General features: G+C 35.7%; 1 protein-coding gene across 1 annotated transcript in view; it reads right to left on the bottom strand.

Moving 5' to 3' along the window:
* Cda4 (chitin deacetylase Cda4) overlaps positions 1-17,691 on the bottom strand; it is a 68,017-nt gene that overhangs the window by 35,903 nt on the left and 14,423 nt on the right. The window contains exon 2 of the mRNA XM_089105650.1: positions 5,287-5,490. Coding sequence (XP_088961776.1) covers positions 5,287-5,490 — 204 coding nt within the window. The remainder of the gene's footprint in view (positions 1-5,286; positions 5,491-17,691) is intronic.

The raw sequence follows: 17,691 nt of genomic DNA, 5'->3' as shown, positions 1-17,691 counted from the left end.
TTTGACTGGATATCGGACCCTCTGGTGCCCGTTTCAGAGTCAAAAGCGATAGGAAGGCAACCAGGACCCCCCACCCCACCATGCCTATCATTTTCCCAAACACATCCAATCAAAATTTTAGATAGCTATTTTGTTAAAACATAGCTGAAAAGATATGTCTTTGAGGATGTCAACCCCACAGCCCTCAGGGGAAGGGCTACAATTTATACTAATGCCATTATTAACATATAAGGTTTTTATGTAAAAAGTGGTCGCATAATCCTGGAAGGGGGCTCATTTGACTGGATATCAGACCCTCTGGTGCCCGTTTCAGAGTCAAAAGCGATAGGAAGGCAACCAGCACCCCCACCCCACCATGCCTGTCATTTTCCCAAACACATCCAATCAAAATTTTAGATAGCTATTTTGTTAAAACATAGCTGAAAAGATATGTCTTTGAGGATGTCAACCCCACAGGCCTCAGGGGAAAGGCTACAATTTATACTAATGCCATTATTAACATATAAGGTTTTTATGTAAAAGGTGGTCGCATAATCCGCGGAGGGGGCTCATTTGACTGGATATCGGACCCTCTGGTGCCCGTTTAAGAGTCAAAAGCAATCAGAGTGAAACTAGCCCCCCAAGCCTTCTTCTCCCCAAATTTATGTAATAAAAATTTTGAGATAGCCATTTTGCTCAAAACAGTCCAAATATAGCAAGGGTTGTAAGCTATGCCCTGGACACATATAGGTTTTTTTATAGAAGGGTGGTCGTATAGACTTTGGAAGAGGCTTATTTGATTGGAAATTGGAAAATTCTAGTGTCCTTTTAAAAAGTCAAAAGTGATCGGAGACAAGTAGCCGTTCCTCCTTCAACGCCCTCTTTTCCCCAAAAGGATCTGATCAAAATGTTTATTTTGTTCGAAATAGTCACAGGTCAAATTTCTATTTTGTTCGAAATAGTCACAGGTCAAATAAATATGCCTTCTGGTGTTGGCAAAAACCCCCACAGCCCCCAAGGCAAGGACTGTAAGTTACGCAAAATTCCCATTGTTAACATGCAAAGTTTTTATGAAAGAGGTGGTCGTCTAAACTCCGAAGGAGGCTAATTAAATTTGAAAATAAAAGGTCTAGTTCGCTCTTTAAGAGTCAAAAGTGATCAGAGGGCAAATAGCCCCCCCCCTTCACCCTTTTCCTCCAAATGCTTCCTATCAAAAATTTTGAGACAGCCATGTTGTTCAAAATAGTTCGGAGGTCAAAAAACTATGATTCCCAAATTGATGATATCAGCCCCCAACCCCATTTCTCGGGGCAAGGGCTGTAAGTTCTGCTAGTTGCCCGTTGTTAACATATAAGGTTCTTATGGAAATGGCTGTCGTGTAAACTTTGGAGGAGGCTCATTGGATTGGAAATTGTTAGTTCTAGTTCTCTTTCAGAATCAAAAGCAATCGAAGAGTGAACAGCCTCCTCCTCACGCAATTTTTCTCATAAGAAAGACACAGCAAATGAAACGTCGATTTGACGCTCTGTGGGCTAGCAACGGCGCTGGAGGATCTTTATCCTCCCCCTCCAAGGATCGACACATATGAGTAATGTCATTGACTTGTATATTTCTTGTACGTATGTAACAAATATAAAACAAAAAGTATAAACAAAAGTATAAAGTTACAAGTATAAAGTATAAAGTAAAAAACAAAAAGTATAAAGTTACAAGTAAGTAGTTACTTGGTTTATATTTGCCAGCAACATGCCGTAAGAACACCGTAGACACTTTTTGGCAATACTTAGCTTGTTTATGGCTCGAACCATTGTCAAACCTGTCAACCAAAACTCAACATTTTCATTGATTTTAAGGTCACATTTACACCAAATAAGCGAACAATTAAAATGAAAAAAATTACATTAAAAAGTGTATCCCAACTTTAAAAACTTAAAAAAGTTATAGAATCCCACTTTCGAATCTCATTTCTAAAAAATTCCTCCTGTCAAATTATTTTTATCGATACAATTTTTCCAAAACAACAAATAATTAATTATAATTAATGAAAATATGCTTTTGGAACGCGGCCTTGGTTCCTGTTGAGAAGTGAGACAAATGTGTGGCTAATGTTTTCAGATTAATATGCGAAGCGTGAGCGGTTCGCCGAAACAGGTAAAGTTTGACTTTTTTTAATTTAATTACTATACTATAAATATAAAAAACTTAATGAGTTAAACCTTTATTCGATTGAAAATCTTGTATGAAAAATGGAATTCTTCTTATTTATATTTACCAAAAAAAAAACAAAAAAAACAAAAAAAAACAATGGGAGTGCATAGAAAAAAAAATTGACACTCATAAATGTTCCCGCCTTTTTACTGGCTCAATATTTTATACAATTGAATCAATTAGGCGGAATTAAACTTTCATTCTTTTTATTGGATCACAATTTAACACGGGAGCACATTTTTTTTTTTTTTTTTTAAAATGTGGTGTAGTGTGGGGTGTATTTGGCTTCCCTTTGTGACACACGCTTAAGAAGTAATATGATTGGTTGATGAAAATACGTTTGGTCGTTTTTATGCGATATATCTATCCAGGTTTTTTTTTATAGTTTTTTATCATCTTTTTATGAGATTAATTGAGGTGTTCCTCAAGGTTAAGTTTTAGGCCCCCTATTACATCTGGCTAATGCTGACAAAATATGACTTTATTTGCCTGGGTGGTTCCTTACATCTTTTGCAGATGACTCTGCCATCAGCGTTTCTAGTAAAACACTTGAGGAGTTGCTAATGAATGTCAACAAGGTTTCGAGGTCATTTCTTGTGCTTACAGCTTGAAGTCTTCTGGTAGTTAAAGGTAGGAAAACGAATTTTATTGTATATGGTATAGTTGGAAGTCCGGTAAATGTTGACGATTAAGCTGTTTTTAGATGGTAAGGATTTATCACTAGTGAATGAGGTATATTACCTAGGCTTCACAGCCTAGGTAATATCACAGCGACCTAGCTGCAGCAAAAGTTGCAAGATGTTCGTGGATTATGCGGAAATTGAGGTATATTTTACGGGAAGGCTTCATAAAATCCAACCATCAGGACATTTAACGTTATAACATCCACAAAATCCGTCATAATATCGACAAAAGAACCCGTCAGAACCACCAACCATCACAACATCCAAAATTTTAAACTTTAGTTTTTTGGGGTTCAGGGGGGAAAAAGTACCTAGGTTAGGTTAGGTTACGTATTTAATATATGCTATGCTTTGCCCCCCCCCCCCTGATGTGCAAATATATAGCCAAAATTTTTTTCTAAACTATTGCATACTTGTTACTATTATATAAACTTATAAATGTTTTTGGATGTTTTGACGGTTGGTGGTACTGACGGTTGGATGTTACGACCTAAGTTGCTTGTGACGGCTGTTCGAATTGGTAGCACCCCATATTTTACTATCGGCTCTTCAAACATTATACCATACAACGATGAGCCCTTAAATTGTTGCCCTTTAATAGTTGTGTTTCGTGGCCGAGCGGTTTTTATACAAATTCTGCTGAATAAAGCCGTTCAGTTGTTGGAAAATTATGTTGATGGAGCTAATTAATAAAGCGTGACGCTTAAAGCGTTTAAAGGTGCTTAATTTAGGACAAATTCATTATTACAAAGCTGCCATTCTCTCGCATCAACGATAGAATAGTGCATTTCATTCAGTCAGTTCCTTCGTGTTAATAATGACCTTCACTCATATGGCACTAGGAATGCCAATAATTGCCAATAACTGGGTGCACTACCCGTTATTGAGCTCTGGAAATTTAGATTAATCCTCCGAGTGGCTTTCTGAGAACTTTGGTCTATTTCAAAAAGAGGACTGAGAACTTTTGTTTATTTAAAGATAAATTGAAAAACTAATTTTTGAATGATTAAATAAAGTTATTTAGTGTTTTATTGTAATTTTTTCACCTTTCTTTTTTTGTGAGAGAGCATTTTGATTTTAATTTTGAAAATGATTTTTTAATCGATTGAAAGTCAAAGAATTGCAACCGTCTTTGTTGCCTTTCCTTGGAGATTGTTTTAAGTCACGAATATTCTAAAGCAGTTTGTAAATAAGTTAGTCACGTTTAGCCAGGCTTAGTCAAATTAGTAAGCTAGTCAGTTTAATTCAGTCAGGTTTAGTATCTACAAGATCAGAAATCAAGTGTTTGTAGTTTTGCGTCAATACTACAAAATTACCTAAAAGTGAAACATGAAAAAACAACCTGAATATAAATAAAATAAAATAACAAACAAAATTAAATACAAAAGTAAAAATAAATAACCTGCGAAAAATAACTAAAAAATAGCCTGGAAAATGAGCTAAACTATTCAAGCTGTAAGCGTAAAAAATTACGAAGAATAATTTTCAGATTTACGTAAAAACAAATTTATCCAAAATAAGACAGAGAATAGACATAGACTATACAATCCAAGAAATATAAAAATAAAAACTGGAAATATGACATAATGATAACAGGCTGACTGGTATAAAACCTTCTGACACTTAAATAGTTTTGTTCTTTATATTAGATTTAAATTTCATACAGGAGTCAACCAAATTTAAAAAAAATAGGATTATTAATTTTTTCTCCTTGCTTAAGCTAAAGGAGTAATTTTTCTGGCTTCCTAAAATACGTCATAGACGTAAACCAATGAGATTGAAGTCCATTTTTTCCACGGATTTGCCGAAGAGTAATCTCTCGTCTTCTATATATATATATATATATATATATATATATATATATATATATATATATATATATATATATATATATATATATATATATATATATATATATATATATATATATATATATATATATATATATATATATATATATATATATATATATATATATATATATATATATATATAATTTCGGAGACCACACTGCCTTTCCATGACCATAAATAAAAGTTCAAATAGGGATAAAATCCCTTTAATAGACAGTGATGGTCATAACAGTGATAGAAATTCACAAAAATACCAAAAATTTCTGTTGCATATGCAGTGACCGTCATCAGTAGTAAAAAGTTTTATATATATATATATATATGTATGTAATAAATATATATGTATATATAATAAAAATATTTATAATAATTTAATTATAAATTAAAAATAATTTAACTATAATAATGACTGTATCGAACATAAATATAAAAAGTAATAAGCATACAAGTAAATAATAAACAAAATATTATAAAATTATAATCACTATTATAGAGATTAATATATTATTAATATATAATATTGCTCTGTAAATTAGTATATGGAATATATATTTGTAGATTACTTGTTGCAACAGGGCCACACCTTGCTTCATTTTTGAATGTGCAAAATTTGGCTACATCATCAAAATACAAAGGGGAAGGACATCTGTTTGCGTATGGGAAATTGTCAACGCACTGGTAAAATTTCCTGCATGATTTCGGATCTGCAAACATTCCACTCACTTCGGGACATTCAAAATCAACATCTGCACGACGGTTTCTGGATCCTGAGAAATAAATAAATAAGATTCATATATTTATGGACTAGAGACTTGGAATACAATAATAATTGTTAAAATAAATTCATAAAATAGATATATCTATACAGGGTGACCACAAAGACTCGGTACATACAAATTTTGTTTGATGATTAAATTAAATAAAAACACATATTTATTCAACTAAAAGTAAGCAGCGATATTAAAAATCAAAACAAGCAGAAAATATTCCCTGTGTTAAAGGGGTTGCCCTTGATTGAAGATTACATCCCCCCACACAAAATTCTTCCATAGAAAGTTCCTCACATGCGAAGAAACTTCTCCCGCGGAGAATTTCCGCAGAAAAGTCCCCGATGGAGAATTTCTCGTTTAGAAAATCTCTCCCCCCCCACAGCTAGATTCTCTAGACAATTCCAAACCAGTGAAACTTCCCCCGAATATGTCCACATGTAAAATTTAGTCTGCAAACAGAAAGTAAGAGAGATAAAAATAGCTTCGTATATGGATTCTGGAAAAGTCCTCCGGTGTAAAATCTCCCCTAGAAAGTTCACCCCCCTGTAAACTTCCCTCACAACTCAAGGGTACCAACTTGGTTCTTTCTTCTTTAGACAGAGCCATCATTTGATCTGGGTATGAAACATAATATGAATAAATAAAACATGAAAATAAAATCAAAATTTGTATGTACTCAAACGTTGGGGAAACCCTGCAGATTGAACTAATGCTGCTTCATTTAATATGAACGTGTTTGTAACTCTAGAAAAAACTATTTTATAGGAAACCGGTCTATTGGAGCATACTGATGCATCGAGGGTGAAAAACCAAAGTATAATCACCTACGGAACAAGTACTGACAAAACTCTCCAAAAGTGACCCCGCGTACCTGCCGGTGAAAAGTGAAACATTGAGAAAGTATTATATTTCTCGGGTAAGCTGCATTTGTGGAGAAAAATTAAATTGCAGACTATTTTACGCGCGGTTGGTTGGGGATTGGAATCAATTGGTTGGGGATGGGAATGTCCTCCTACGTTTTATTGCTTTCCATACACTAGGAAAAATACCCTTTTTAGATAATGCTGTTGAAAAAAACAATACTGCCCTCTTCCATGGATTTTGAGGCAATATTTTAAGAAATTGAAAGCAAAATCTTCCCTTTCCCCATCATGAATGGGCCCCCTGACTTCAATCCTACAATGAAGAGTAAAATAGTACGAGCCTGATGCCTGAATTTACTTGATGTCACTCGTTTAGCTTTTTCAAAAAGTTGTTTATAAATGTTTCGGTTTTCCTTTAAATTTGTTTGTTGTCTAGGATTTTTTTTTTTTTTTATTTTTTTTTTTTTTTTTTTTTTTTTTTTTTGAGTGATCTTGTAATCCTTGCAATGCTCTTTTTTCTTGGAGCTCGTGCTGAAATGACTTGTGCGTTTCATCTCCCTTTACATGCTAAGGAGTCATTGCGGGGATCAGTATATATATATGTATATAACATATATATATATATATATATATATATATATATATATATATATATATATATATATATATATATATATATATATATATATATATATATATATATATATATATATATATATATATATATATATATATATATATATATATTGGTAAACATATATAGGTATGTTTACTTTATGCTTCATTCATTATAAATCAATTTAGTCTTATAGTTTTAGTAAGTCAACCCTGCTTTGTCTCACCACTGAAGTATTGATTCTAAAATTTCAGGGAGTTTGATTCATTTTGGGGGGGGGGGTACTTTATTTTTTTTTGGGGGGGGGAGCAATAATTTTATTTCATCCTTAAAATTAATTAAACGCTTTGTTTTTTCTTTTTTTAAAGCCCTTGTCCGAAAGACTTCACTGAAGTACACGAAAGTGTTGATGCACTCATTCACAAATCAGCTCTACACAATAATCCTTGTACTTTATTATGACTGAGCCTTCTTATAAACATAATTCCATTTTATGAAATCAAATATATTTTTTTTCACAACAATTGAATAATTAATTTGTTCTTTAACACAAATCCTAAGAAATTATTTATGTAAATTACAGCATTAGAAGTTGTTCGGAATTTGGATAGCTCACCCCTTGCGAAAACTTATGAAGAGGGGGTCCAAGTTTATATAATGTTTCTTCTATAATATATGCCCTATAAACTGGCCTGAAAGTATTAGGAATCGCTTAGCTTAGACGAATCGCATATTTTTGCGGCAGCCCAGTTCTTGCCGTATTGTCCTTCTTGACAACATTTGCTTCACAGAACCTTGGACATTTTTATGGTCCATAAATGATAGTCACAGAAATGGATCAAAAACTCAAATCAAAGTCAGGGAGTATGTGCAGTTATTTCTCCACCTTGTAGGTTTTAAAAAATTTGTGAACATATACCTGGCGTAAGAAAAAACGTTTGAACATGGTTTCAAGTCTTGGGGAGCCACAAGAATCCGACGATAAAATTTAGCCCATGGAGATAGGGGGCAAGTACTGCCAGGAGCATTGTGTTTTCACCAGGATTAGAAAAATAGTATTTCTGTTGTTGCTCTTAACACATGCTTAAATTGTCTTCTTGTTCTACAGAAGGAGGGGGGGAGGCAATCCCGCTGTCATAAGCCTGTCAATGTCTATAACGTCTATATCCAATTACATTTCTCAGGTATTTGACCACAGAAATCCAGACTTAGAACGGGATAGAAAAGCCGAAATATAAACAAATTCTAAGCCACATTTGTCTAGTTTCCTTACAGGCAAGCATAACTAAAACTCATCTTAAATGTATCAGGATTAGGATTACTGCTCCCAACTGCACATAGAAAATTTTGAACAATGTGAAGCCGAATATAGAATTAGCTGATGTCCGATAATTGTCCACGATGTTCTTGCACGAGCTTGCGGTGCAACAATCTTTAGCATTACTGCATTGTAGATTGACATTGTATATTTTTAATTGATGTCCAAATGATAGCTAGTTCATGGTCGCAGCGACAGCTGCAACTTAGAAAAACGTTTCCCTAGTAAAGAGTAAAAAGCACGGTGGCGTAGCTGAGGGGGGCAAGGGGGACCGAAGTCCTTGGGCTGCATATTAGGGGGTACCAACAACACTAAATTTTTGCTGTTGTTGATACTATGATCTACCTGTTTCGTGGTAGGGATGGTGGGTAAAGGGGTAGGCTACAAACAACGCCATTGTCCCCCAATCCTGAAAACCCTATCGAAGCCTCAGAATAAGCATACCCCTCTGAGCTAAGAATACATGTAACACCAGATCATGACTGATCAGTAAAGACAGCGTATGGTTATATTTATTTTACCTTGCTATTATTATATTAAATGCGTATCCTTGTAAATATGTCTTTTTTATTACAGTTTTGAAAGCAATTTATGTTAGTTTTTTTCCTCGTCCGGTGCTCCGCTTTTTCGTAGTCTTACTGATGAAGTTTCAAGGACAGTGTATGAGAAATCTGACTGTATGAATCAGTTAAGTGGAAACTTCCACAAATGTGCATGAAAATTAGGCAGAATCATGAAATCTATATTCAACAAAAACACCTCGAAGTGTAGTTGTTGTTAGTAGTGGAGGCGAAATAAAAAAATAAAATGAAAGAAATGTGGGCAAGGCTATATCCACGGAGAGGGAAGGGGGCAAACGTAACAAAAGTAAAATTTTTTATTGTTTTAAAAAACAAAGTCGTGTGACAGATTCCAACTGTAGCGTAAAGAGCGAGGTATTGAAGAGGGGACAGCCCCTTTCATATGAGGAACAATTTCTGTTCGTTTTAAGTTTTAATGTCGCTCCTAACTTTCAGTTAAAAAAAACTTCTTTTTTTATTTAATTTCTGAACATTTTAAAATTAATGCAGCTTTAATTGCAGCTTTAAGATTAATTTGGTTCACCGTACATGAATAATTAAAATGAAATTTGCATATTAATTTTACTTTTTTGGCTAAATGGCTTTCTCAAAATTTTGTTCTGACGTAACTTACGAAGTAACTTACGCAACGAACTTCTATATTCGTATGTTTTATTACGTAGGTCCTATATTAGGGAGTTTGCTCCCTAGTCGATACCATGCTCTTTACGTTAAAGTTCGAATTTTGTTCGAATTACAAACCCCTGAATTACAAAGGCCGGTTAATTAGAATAGAGAGTTTTTTTCAAAGTACCAAAAAAAACTTTAGTGTAGAGGGCAAGCTATTGACCAGGGAATGAACCCCCTCATATATGTTATAATTTCTGTTCGTTTTAAGTTTTAATATTACTCCTTACTTTCAGTTGAAAAACTAGTCTTTTTAAGTTTAATTTCTGATCGTTTTTTAAATAATGCTGGGAAATCCGGCGCCCCCTTCATAGAAAGGTCCCTTCCCCCAAGAAAACATCATCCATGGAAGGATCCTCCGCCGTAACCCCCTCTTCCTATACCACCTCTCCATCAGAAAAAATACCTCCTGAAACGTCTTTACACTTCCCATTAAACAATACTATATGTAAACAATTGATAAAGTTCATAACTTTCAGTTCTTCCCATTGAAACTTTGGGGGATTAAGTCATCCTCAAAGATATTTTTATTAGATTTTCAACTATGCTGAACAAAATGACTATCTCAAAATTGGAGTGCCAAGTTGCCCTTCAATTTTTTTGGTCACTTAAAAAGGGAACTAGAACTTTTAATTTCCGTTCAAATGAGCCCTCTTACGATATTCTAGGACTACTGGATCGATACGGTTACCCCTGGGGGAAAAAAAAACGTATCCGTGGTGATCTTTGTTCTGACAAAAAATACAAAATTCCACATTTTTGCAGATAGGAGCTTGAAACTTCCGTAGACGGGTTTTCTGATACGCTGAATCCGATGGTGTGATTTTAATTAAAGTTCTATGACTTTTTGGGGGGTATTTCACCCTTTCTGGAAAATGAGGCAAATTTTCTCAGGCGCGTAACATTTGATGGGTAAAACTAAACTTAATGAAACATATATATTTGAAATCAACATAAAAATCTGATGGGTATCAAAATTCCGGTTCTTAGAGTTTCGGTTACTATTGAGCCGGGTCGCTCCTTACTTACAGTTCGTAACCACGAACTGTTGTGTACAAAGGATATATATTGATTAATTGGCCTTTGGATTAAGAACAATTGAATAATGTGTGTGTTTATTTTTCTCCTCCTCAAGTGCCATCAACTAACGAAAATGTTTGGTAGGGGAGCCAAATGCATTTTTTAAATCTAGGGGGCGATTTTGTTTTTTTTAAATTTGTCCAATGAAAATGCCAAAGAAGGCACTTTTCGACGAAAGTCAAATTTTTTTATCAAAACCTAGAAAAGGAGGGTAAGAAATCTAGATAGAAAGGAATGCCTCCCCCTCCTCAATTTCTATCCTGCGTACATTTCTGATTAATTGGGAAAATTGGGTTAAATTGGTGTATTCATTGTATAGGTTTTATAAAGGAAGTAAATATCTCTTTTTTCTTAATTCAAATTCCCGCTCTAAATGCCAGGAGACTAGGCCCACTTCCGCATATGAATTTTAAACTTATCCAATAGGACAACCCTTGACAACTCAGTAATTTATCTGGTAAGTAAATCTGACTTTTATCGTAGACTAACTGAGTTTATTAATTTTACAGCAAATTATGGACGAGGCTATTTGATTAACTGATAGAAATTAGCAAATTCAGAGCAATAATAGTTTTTGTTTTTTATTTTTAATTTGGGGAAAAGGGGGAGGGGGCAATTGTCCACTCCCAAAGATTTTGAAAAGTACGGTTTTTTGTGTTTCTAGATAAGATAAGATTTATTCTTCATTAGATACACATACAATAATACATGTTATTATTCCCCCAAAGGCTCATTGGCATGTACAAAGGGGGAAGACAAATGAGTTGCTTACTCAGAGATGAAAAGCAAAAGAAAATTTAAAATGATCACTAACTCACATACGAAGGAGAAAAAAAGAAAATATAGATAAAATGAGAACTATAGAAAAAATAGTTAATAGTCTAAATTAAATTTAAAATAGTCTATTTTAAAATTAATAAAAAATGTCCCTTTAGATTTTAGAAATACCTATTTTTTGTATCTATAGTAAAAAAAATAATAAATAATCCTTACCCGCTATATCTTCGTGCATTGACACCACTGGAAGGGGGTGTAAAAATGGCCTTTAGGCCATTTTTATGGCATATAGGCCTTTGTGGCTATATGGCCTATAAATGAACTTTAGGCCTCCCCCTCCTCCACAAAAGGGAAATGATCTACGTGTAAAATCCCTCTCAAGTAAATTCGCAATATTGGAAACAAACAAATGGAATGTAACAATGTTTAAAAAGATTCAATAAGTCAAGGACGGTTCATGTCTGACAGAAGATTTTCAACCTAAGGAATGTTGCCAATTTCTGAAATTCAAACATTAAAATCTATATTTTTACAGATTATCAAAGTCTATGAAGAGAAACCTTTTGGTTTGCAAGCAATATTGCAGCTCACATTAACTAACTACATAAGTATATCACACGGGCTACCTAATTTTATTTTTGGGTTTGAACAGTTGATGGCCCTTTAAATGTCACCCATATTTTGTCAACCATATACTTCAGACCCATATTTGACCACTGTTCTTACTTTAAATACATTCTAAGACCACACTGGCTATACAAGACCTGTGAAACAAAGAAGAGAAAATATAATAAATAAATAAAAAAAAAGCCAGATAAAAACGAGAGTAGTGTCAGCCAGTGGAACAACATGAAGAGAAAATAAGCAAATATTTCGAGAAGGACCTCCACCAAGTCGTCCTCAGTGCAAAAAAAAACGATATTTCTTTTTATGATTCTGTTAAAATGAGCAGAATTTTTCCTAATATTCGATATTGTCCGTAAATACGGAATAAATTCTGCTTATTTTATGTTTAATGTAGCTCTTTACTTCCATGTCATAATACTTTCTCTGTGGCTGCTAAATTTTGTATGTGGGTGGAATTTTCAGTAGGGGCTGGAGGATGGTCTGAAGGAATTTTCAGCAGGGTGGAATTTTCTCGGGGGGGGGGATACCGCACCCCTGTTTCAGATATGAATAGTAGGTTGGGTACTTGTTGCACCTTGTTTGACCCGGAATTAAGGACATAAGCTAGGGTTTTCAGTCAGTATGATCTGATGATGAGAAGGGCCATTTGGGCACTTGGCCCAAGGGGCTGGAGTGTTCAACCCCGGAAGCATAGTTATTCAGCCTTTGGAAAATTTTGAACAAAATGGTTATCTTAAAATATTGACCGGATCCATTTGGGGAAAAAAGGGGATGGGGCTGGTTGCCCACTGATCACTTTGGCTCTTAAAAAGAACTAGTTTTTTCAATTTCCAATCGAAGGACCCCTCCATCATAAATAGATACAACCCCCCCCCATAAAAAGCCTTGTGTCTTAACAATGGGAAACTTGCTTAAGCTACAGTCCTTGCGCAAGGGGTTTGGAGTTTTTTTTTTCAACCCTAATTTACGGTTATTTGACTTTTCGACTATTTTCAACCAAAAGGCTATTTCAAAATTTTGAATGGATACATTTGAAAAAAAACGGGGGTAAGGTGGGGCTGGCTAGCTTCCACTTTCGATCACTTTCAACTATTAAAAACTCTTAAAAACTTAAAAACTCTTAAAGGGCCAAGGGCCCCTTCGGTCCTTGGCCCAAGGGGCTGGAATGTTCAACCCCGGAAGCATAGTTATTTGGCCTTTGCACAATTTTGAACAAAATGGTTATCTTAAAATATTGACTGGATGCATTGGGGGAAATGGAGATAGCGCTGGTTGCCCACTGATCACTTTTGACTCTTAAAAATTTCCAATCGAAGGACCCCTCTCCAAAGTTAATGCGACCACCCTCTCACAAAAGCCTTATATATTAACAATGAGCAACTTGCTTAAGTTACAGCCTTTGCGCAGGGAGTGTGGGATTTTCTTTTCAACCCCTAATTTATGATTATTTGACTTTTGGACTATTTTTAACCAAATGGCTATTTCAAAATTTTGATTGGATACATTTGAAGAAAAAGGGTGTAAGGGGGGGGGGCTGGCTACCTTCTACTTTCGATCACTTTCAACTCTTAAAACTCTTAAAGGGCCAGGGGCCCCTTTGTCCCTTGGCCCAAGGGGCTGGAGTGTTCAACCCTGGAAGCATAGTTATTTGACATTTGGACTATCTTGAACAAAATGGCTATCTCAAAATATTGACTGGATGCATTGGGGGAAATGGAGATAGCGCTGGTTGCCCACTGATCACTTTTGACTCTTAAAAATTTCCAATCGAAGGACCCCTCTCCAAAGTTAATACGACCACCCACTCACAAAAAGCCTCATATATTAACAATGAGCAACTTGCTTAAGTTACAGCCTTTGCGCAGGGAGTGTGGGATTTTCTTTTCAACCCCTAATTTATGATTATTTGACTTTTGGACTATTTTTAACCAAATGGCTATTTCAAAATTACATTTGAGTATACATTTGAGGAAAAAAGGGTGTAAGGGGTGGGGGGCTGGCTACCTCCCACTTTTAATCATTTTCAACTCTTAAAAAGGGAACTAATTTGTTTTATTTTAAAAAATAAATAATTTTTTATTTTAAAAAATAAAATATTTTATTTTAAAAAGGGAACTAATTTATTTATTTATATATAATTCGTTTAATTTTCCATTCGAATGACTCCCCTCCATAAAAAAATGTGTCAACAGTTCGCAGCTAGCATAGCTTATAGCCATTGCCCCGAGGGCTGGGGTGTTTTCAAACCTGGAACCATAGTAAACTTGAGACTTAGACTATTTTGAACACAATGACTATCTAAAAATTTTGATCAGAAGAGTAGGAAAACATGTATATTCATTTAACAGTTGCTGTTGTGTATTTAGTGGCTTTGTTTTTAAGCAGTATAATAGATATATAATAGCATGAGCACCCATAAGCTGAATTTCGGGGGGGGGAGGGGGGGCTCACCTGGTCTAATTAAAGCAGCATCATTCAGCAAGGGGGGGGACTGTCACCCCCTCCTGCCCCCCCCCCCTTATGGGCGCCCATGTATAATAGATATTTCTATTCTTATATAGATATATATTTTCTTAGCATGTTCTCAATAGCCAAAAAAAATGTGAAAGTAAAGACCGACATTATGGTTGGAATGACAACTATTTCTCCTGGATATGACGTCATTTTCTCTCAGAGACAAGCTACATCCATTTTATGTATATTATTTATATCCAAATAAAATAATTTGTGACAGCTTAGTAGATAAACCCGGGCCTGGAATATTTCAAACAGCTCGTGGTAACGAACTGTAAGTAAGGAGCATGGGCACCCATAGACTGAATTTTAGAGGGGGGCTTACCTGGTCTAATCGGCACTTCCATTGCTGAATCTGCGGATTGGAGTAAATTGAGGTTGACGTAGACGTAGGCTTTTCAAGGTACGAAAGCTCAATATTTTTGCTAATAACATTCGTCCTTGTCTAAATGCCTTTAAAGTGACCAAGGTTACTTTTCGAGACAATTAGCTCGCAAGGTGGTCGCCCTTACATTGTAACTGCTCGTGTAAACCTATAAAATCTTGGTGTCCTTATGACAACACGTGTAATTGCGCTCAACTCTCAGCTTCATTAAGAAAATTAATTAATAGAGCAGATGAAGGCACACATCTAAGAATTTATTTCAGTGTTGGAGAAAGGGGTTAAAGCACCAAAATCCACTGGAGGATCCAGAGGGGGGCTGGGGTACCCCCTCTCCCTCCAAATATTTTTTCTGGTGCCTTCGTTCCCAGTTTTTTTCACTCTTTTTTAAAAAAATGTGTTAATTTGGTCAATTATTGGCACCTTTATCACATTGGGCCTCATTGGCACCCTTGTCACATTGGACCTCCTCCAATATTTTGCTCTGGATCCGCCCCAGCAAACAGAAGATAAATTGCATAAGTAAAGACATAATTAAGGAGGCTGAATGGTTGAGCAGAGCGAGGTACACCTGCAGGAAATTATTTCAGGGTCTGGAGGAGGGGGTAAATTTGGGAAAGCATCAACAGTGGGTAAATTGCACAAGCTACACTAAGAGTTATAGATGAAATAAGAGAATTTTGAGATTAGGGGTGGACCCCCCCCCCTGCATACATAGCTCAACCGATCGTTCTAAGAAAATATTTTTTCAGCATGTCAGAGCTCCCATCGATCTCACAGACCTCACTCTGCTCGAAAACAGGACTAAGAGATATGAGGAGATGTACAATCTCAAAACACCGCATTATTCTTCTTTGATTAATACAAAGATTAAGATTAAGATGTATATTGATTAACTGGACTTTGGACTAAAAACAATTGAATAATTTTCATGTTTATTTTTTCTCCACCTCAAGTGCCATTAACAAACGGAAATGTTTGGTAGGGGGGAATATATTTTTTTAAAGCTAGGGGGCAACCTTGATGTTTTTAAATTTGTCCAATGAAAATACCAAAGAAGGCATTTATCAACCAAGTCAAAAAAAAGGTATTTATCCGAAGCTAGGAAAGGTGAAAAAAATCTAGAAAGAAAGGAATGCCTCCTCCCCCCTTATTTATATCCTGCGTACATTTCTGATGAATTTGGAAAATTGGGTTAGCTCGGTGTATTCATTATATAGGTTTTATAAAGGAAGTGAATATCTCTTCTTTTTATTAATTCAAATTCCCGCTCTAAATTCTAGGAGATTAGGCAAACTTCCTCATGTGAATTTGGAACTTATCCACTATGACAACCCTTGACAACTCAGTAATTTATCTGTTAAGTCAATCTAACTTTTATCGTAAGTATATCATGGCACATATGGGCTAGCTAATTTTATTTTTGAGTTTGAATAATTGAGGGCCCTTTAAATGTCACCCATATTTACCGCAATTCCCTCCTCCCGTGGAAAATTCACTCTGTGGTAAATCCCCCCGAAAAATCCCCCCCGAGAAAATCACTCCCACCCCCCGCAGACAGTCCCCTCAGTGGAAAATTCCTCCATATGCAAAATTGAGCAGCCCCAGAGAAAGTACAAAATAATTACCTGGAAATGTCGATCAGATGTCCTAAGGAGTATTAAAAGGAAATCACCCTCCCCCCGCAGACAGTCCTCCCAGTGCAAAATTTCTCCACGTGCAAAATTGAGCAGCCACAGAGAAAATACAAAATAAGTACCTGGAAATGTCGATTAGATGTCCTAAGGAGCAACAAAAGGAAATCCCCCCCGGCATACAGTCCCCCCAGTGAAAAATTCCTCCACATGCAAAATTGAGCAGCCACAGAGAAAGTACAAAATATGTAGGCTACAGGAAATGTCGATCAGATGTTCTATGGAGTTACAAAAGGACCTGAGATTCTAGTTACAAAAGAGATTCTAGGAGAGGGGCTGGCTAGTCTCCAATTACTTTCGATTTTTAAAAAAGGGACTGTTATCACTAACAACTCACCACAGCACCAAGCCACCTGTGGCCACAACAGCTACGCACACTCTTCCTCCATCCCAATCTATTCAAAGTCTCTCTCTTTAAACATTCCCAGGAAGTTCCCGTTACCCTTAAATCTTTCCTTGCGACATCCTCCCACCCTAACCAAGGAAAACCAGCTTTCTGTTTAGCCCTAGAGGGTGGCCTGAAAAGCGCAATCTTTGTCAATCTGTCATCCTTCATCCACAGAACGTGCCCTAGCCATCTCAATCTTCCCCACGTTAAAGCCCTAGAAAGCGGGATTGAACCTCACTTTTCGTACAACCTGTTGTTTGAAATATGGTTAGTCATTCGGGTACCCAAAAAATTTCCTGGAATTTTCCTGGAAAACATCTAGCAAATCATCGTCCATTTTTTGGAGCGCCCATGCTTCAGAACCATATTTGACCACTGTCCTCACTTTAGCTTCCAATATTCTAATCTTTGTTCAGAGACATATCTCCGTATTCAATTAGAAAAATTTAAAATGTGAACAAACATCCTGAGCCTGGGCTATTCCGCTTTTAACATCTTCGCGGCACCCACCGTGTTTACTAATAATACTACCAAGGTAAGTGAAGGTGTCCACTTGATCGATGTTTTTGTCACCCAAAGTCACCTTTTCATCTTCCGTTATTCCTAGCCTTAGCAACTTAGTCTTCTTAACATTTTTTTTCAAACCTATTCTTGCCGTGGACTCGCAAAACCTGCAAAACTTCATTCATTTT

This window comes from Artemia sp. Qi Xiang Cuo, chromosome 19 (genome assembly GCF_049724085.1).
Source record: "Artemia sp. Qi Xiang Cuo chromosome 19, ASM4972408v1, whole genome shotgun sequence".
Taxonomy (NCBI): Eukaryota; Metazoa; Arthropoda; class Branchiopoda; order Anostraca; family Artemiidae; genus Artemia; species Artemia sp. Qi Xiang Cuo.
The sequence above is the reverse complement of the archived record's forward strand: the minus strand, read 5'-3'. Positions and strand labels throughout refer to the sequence as shown.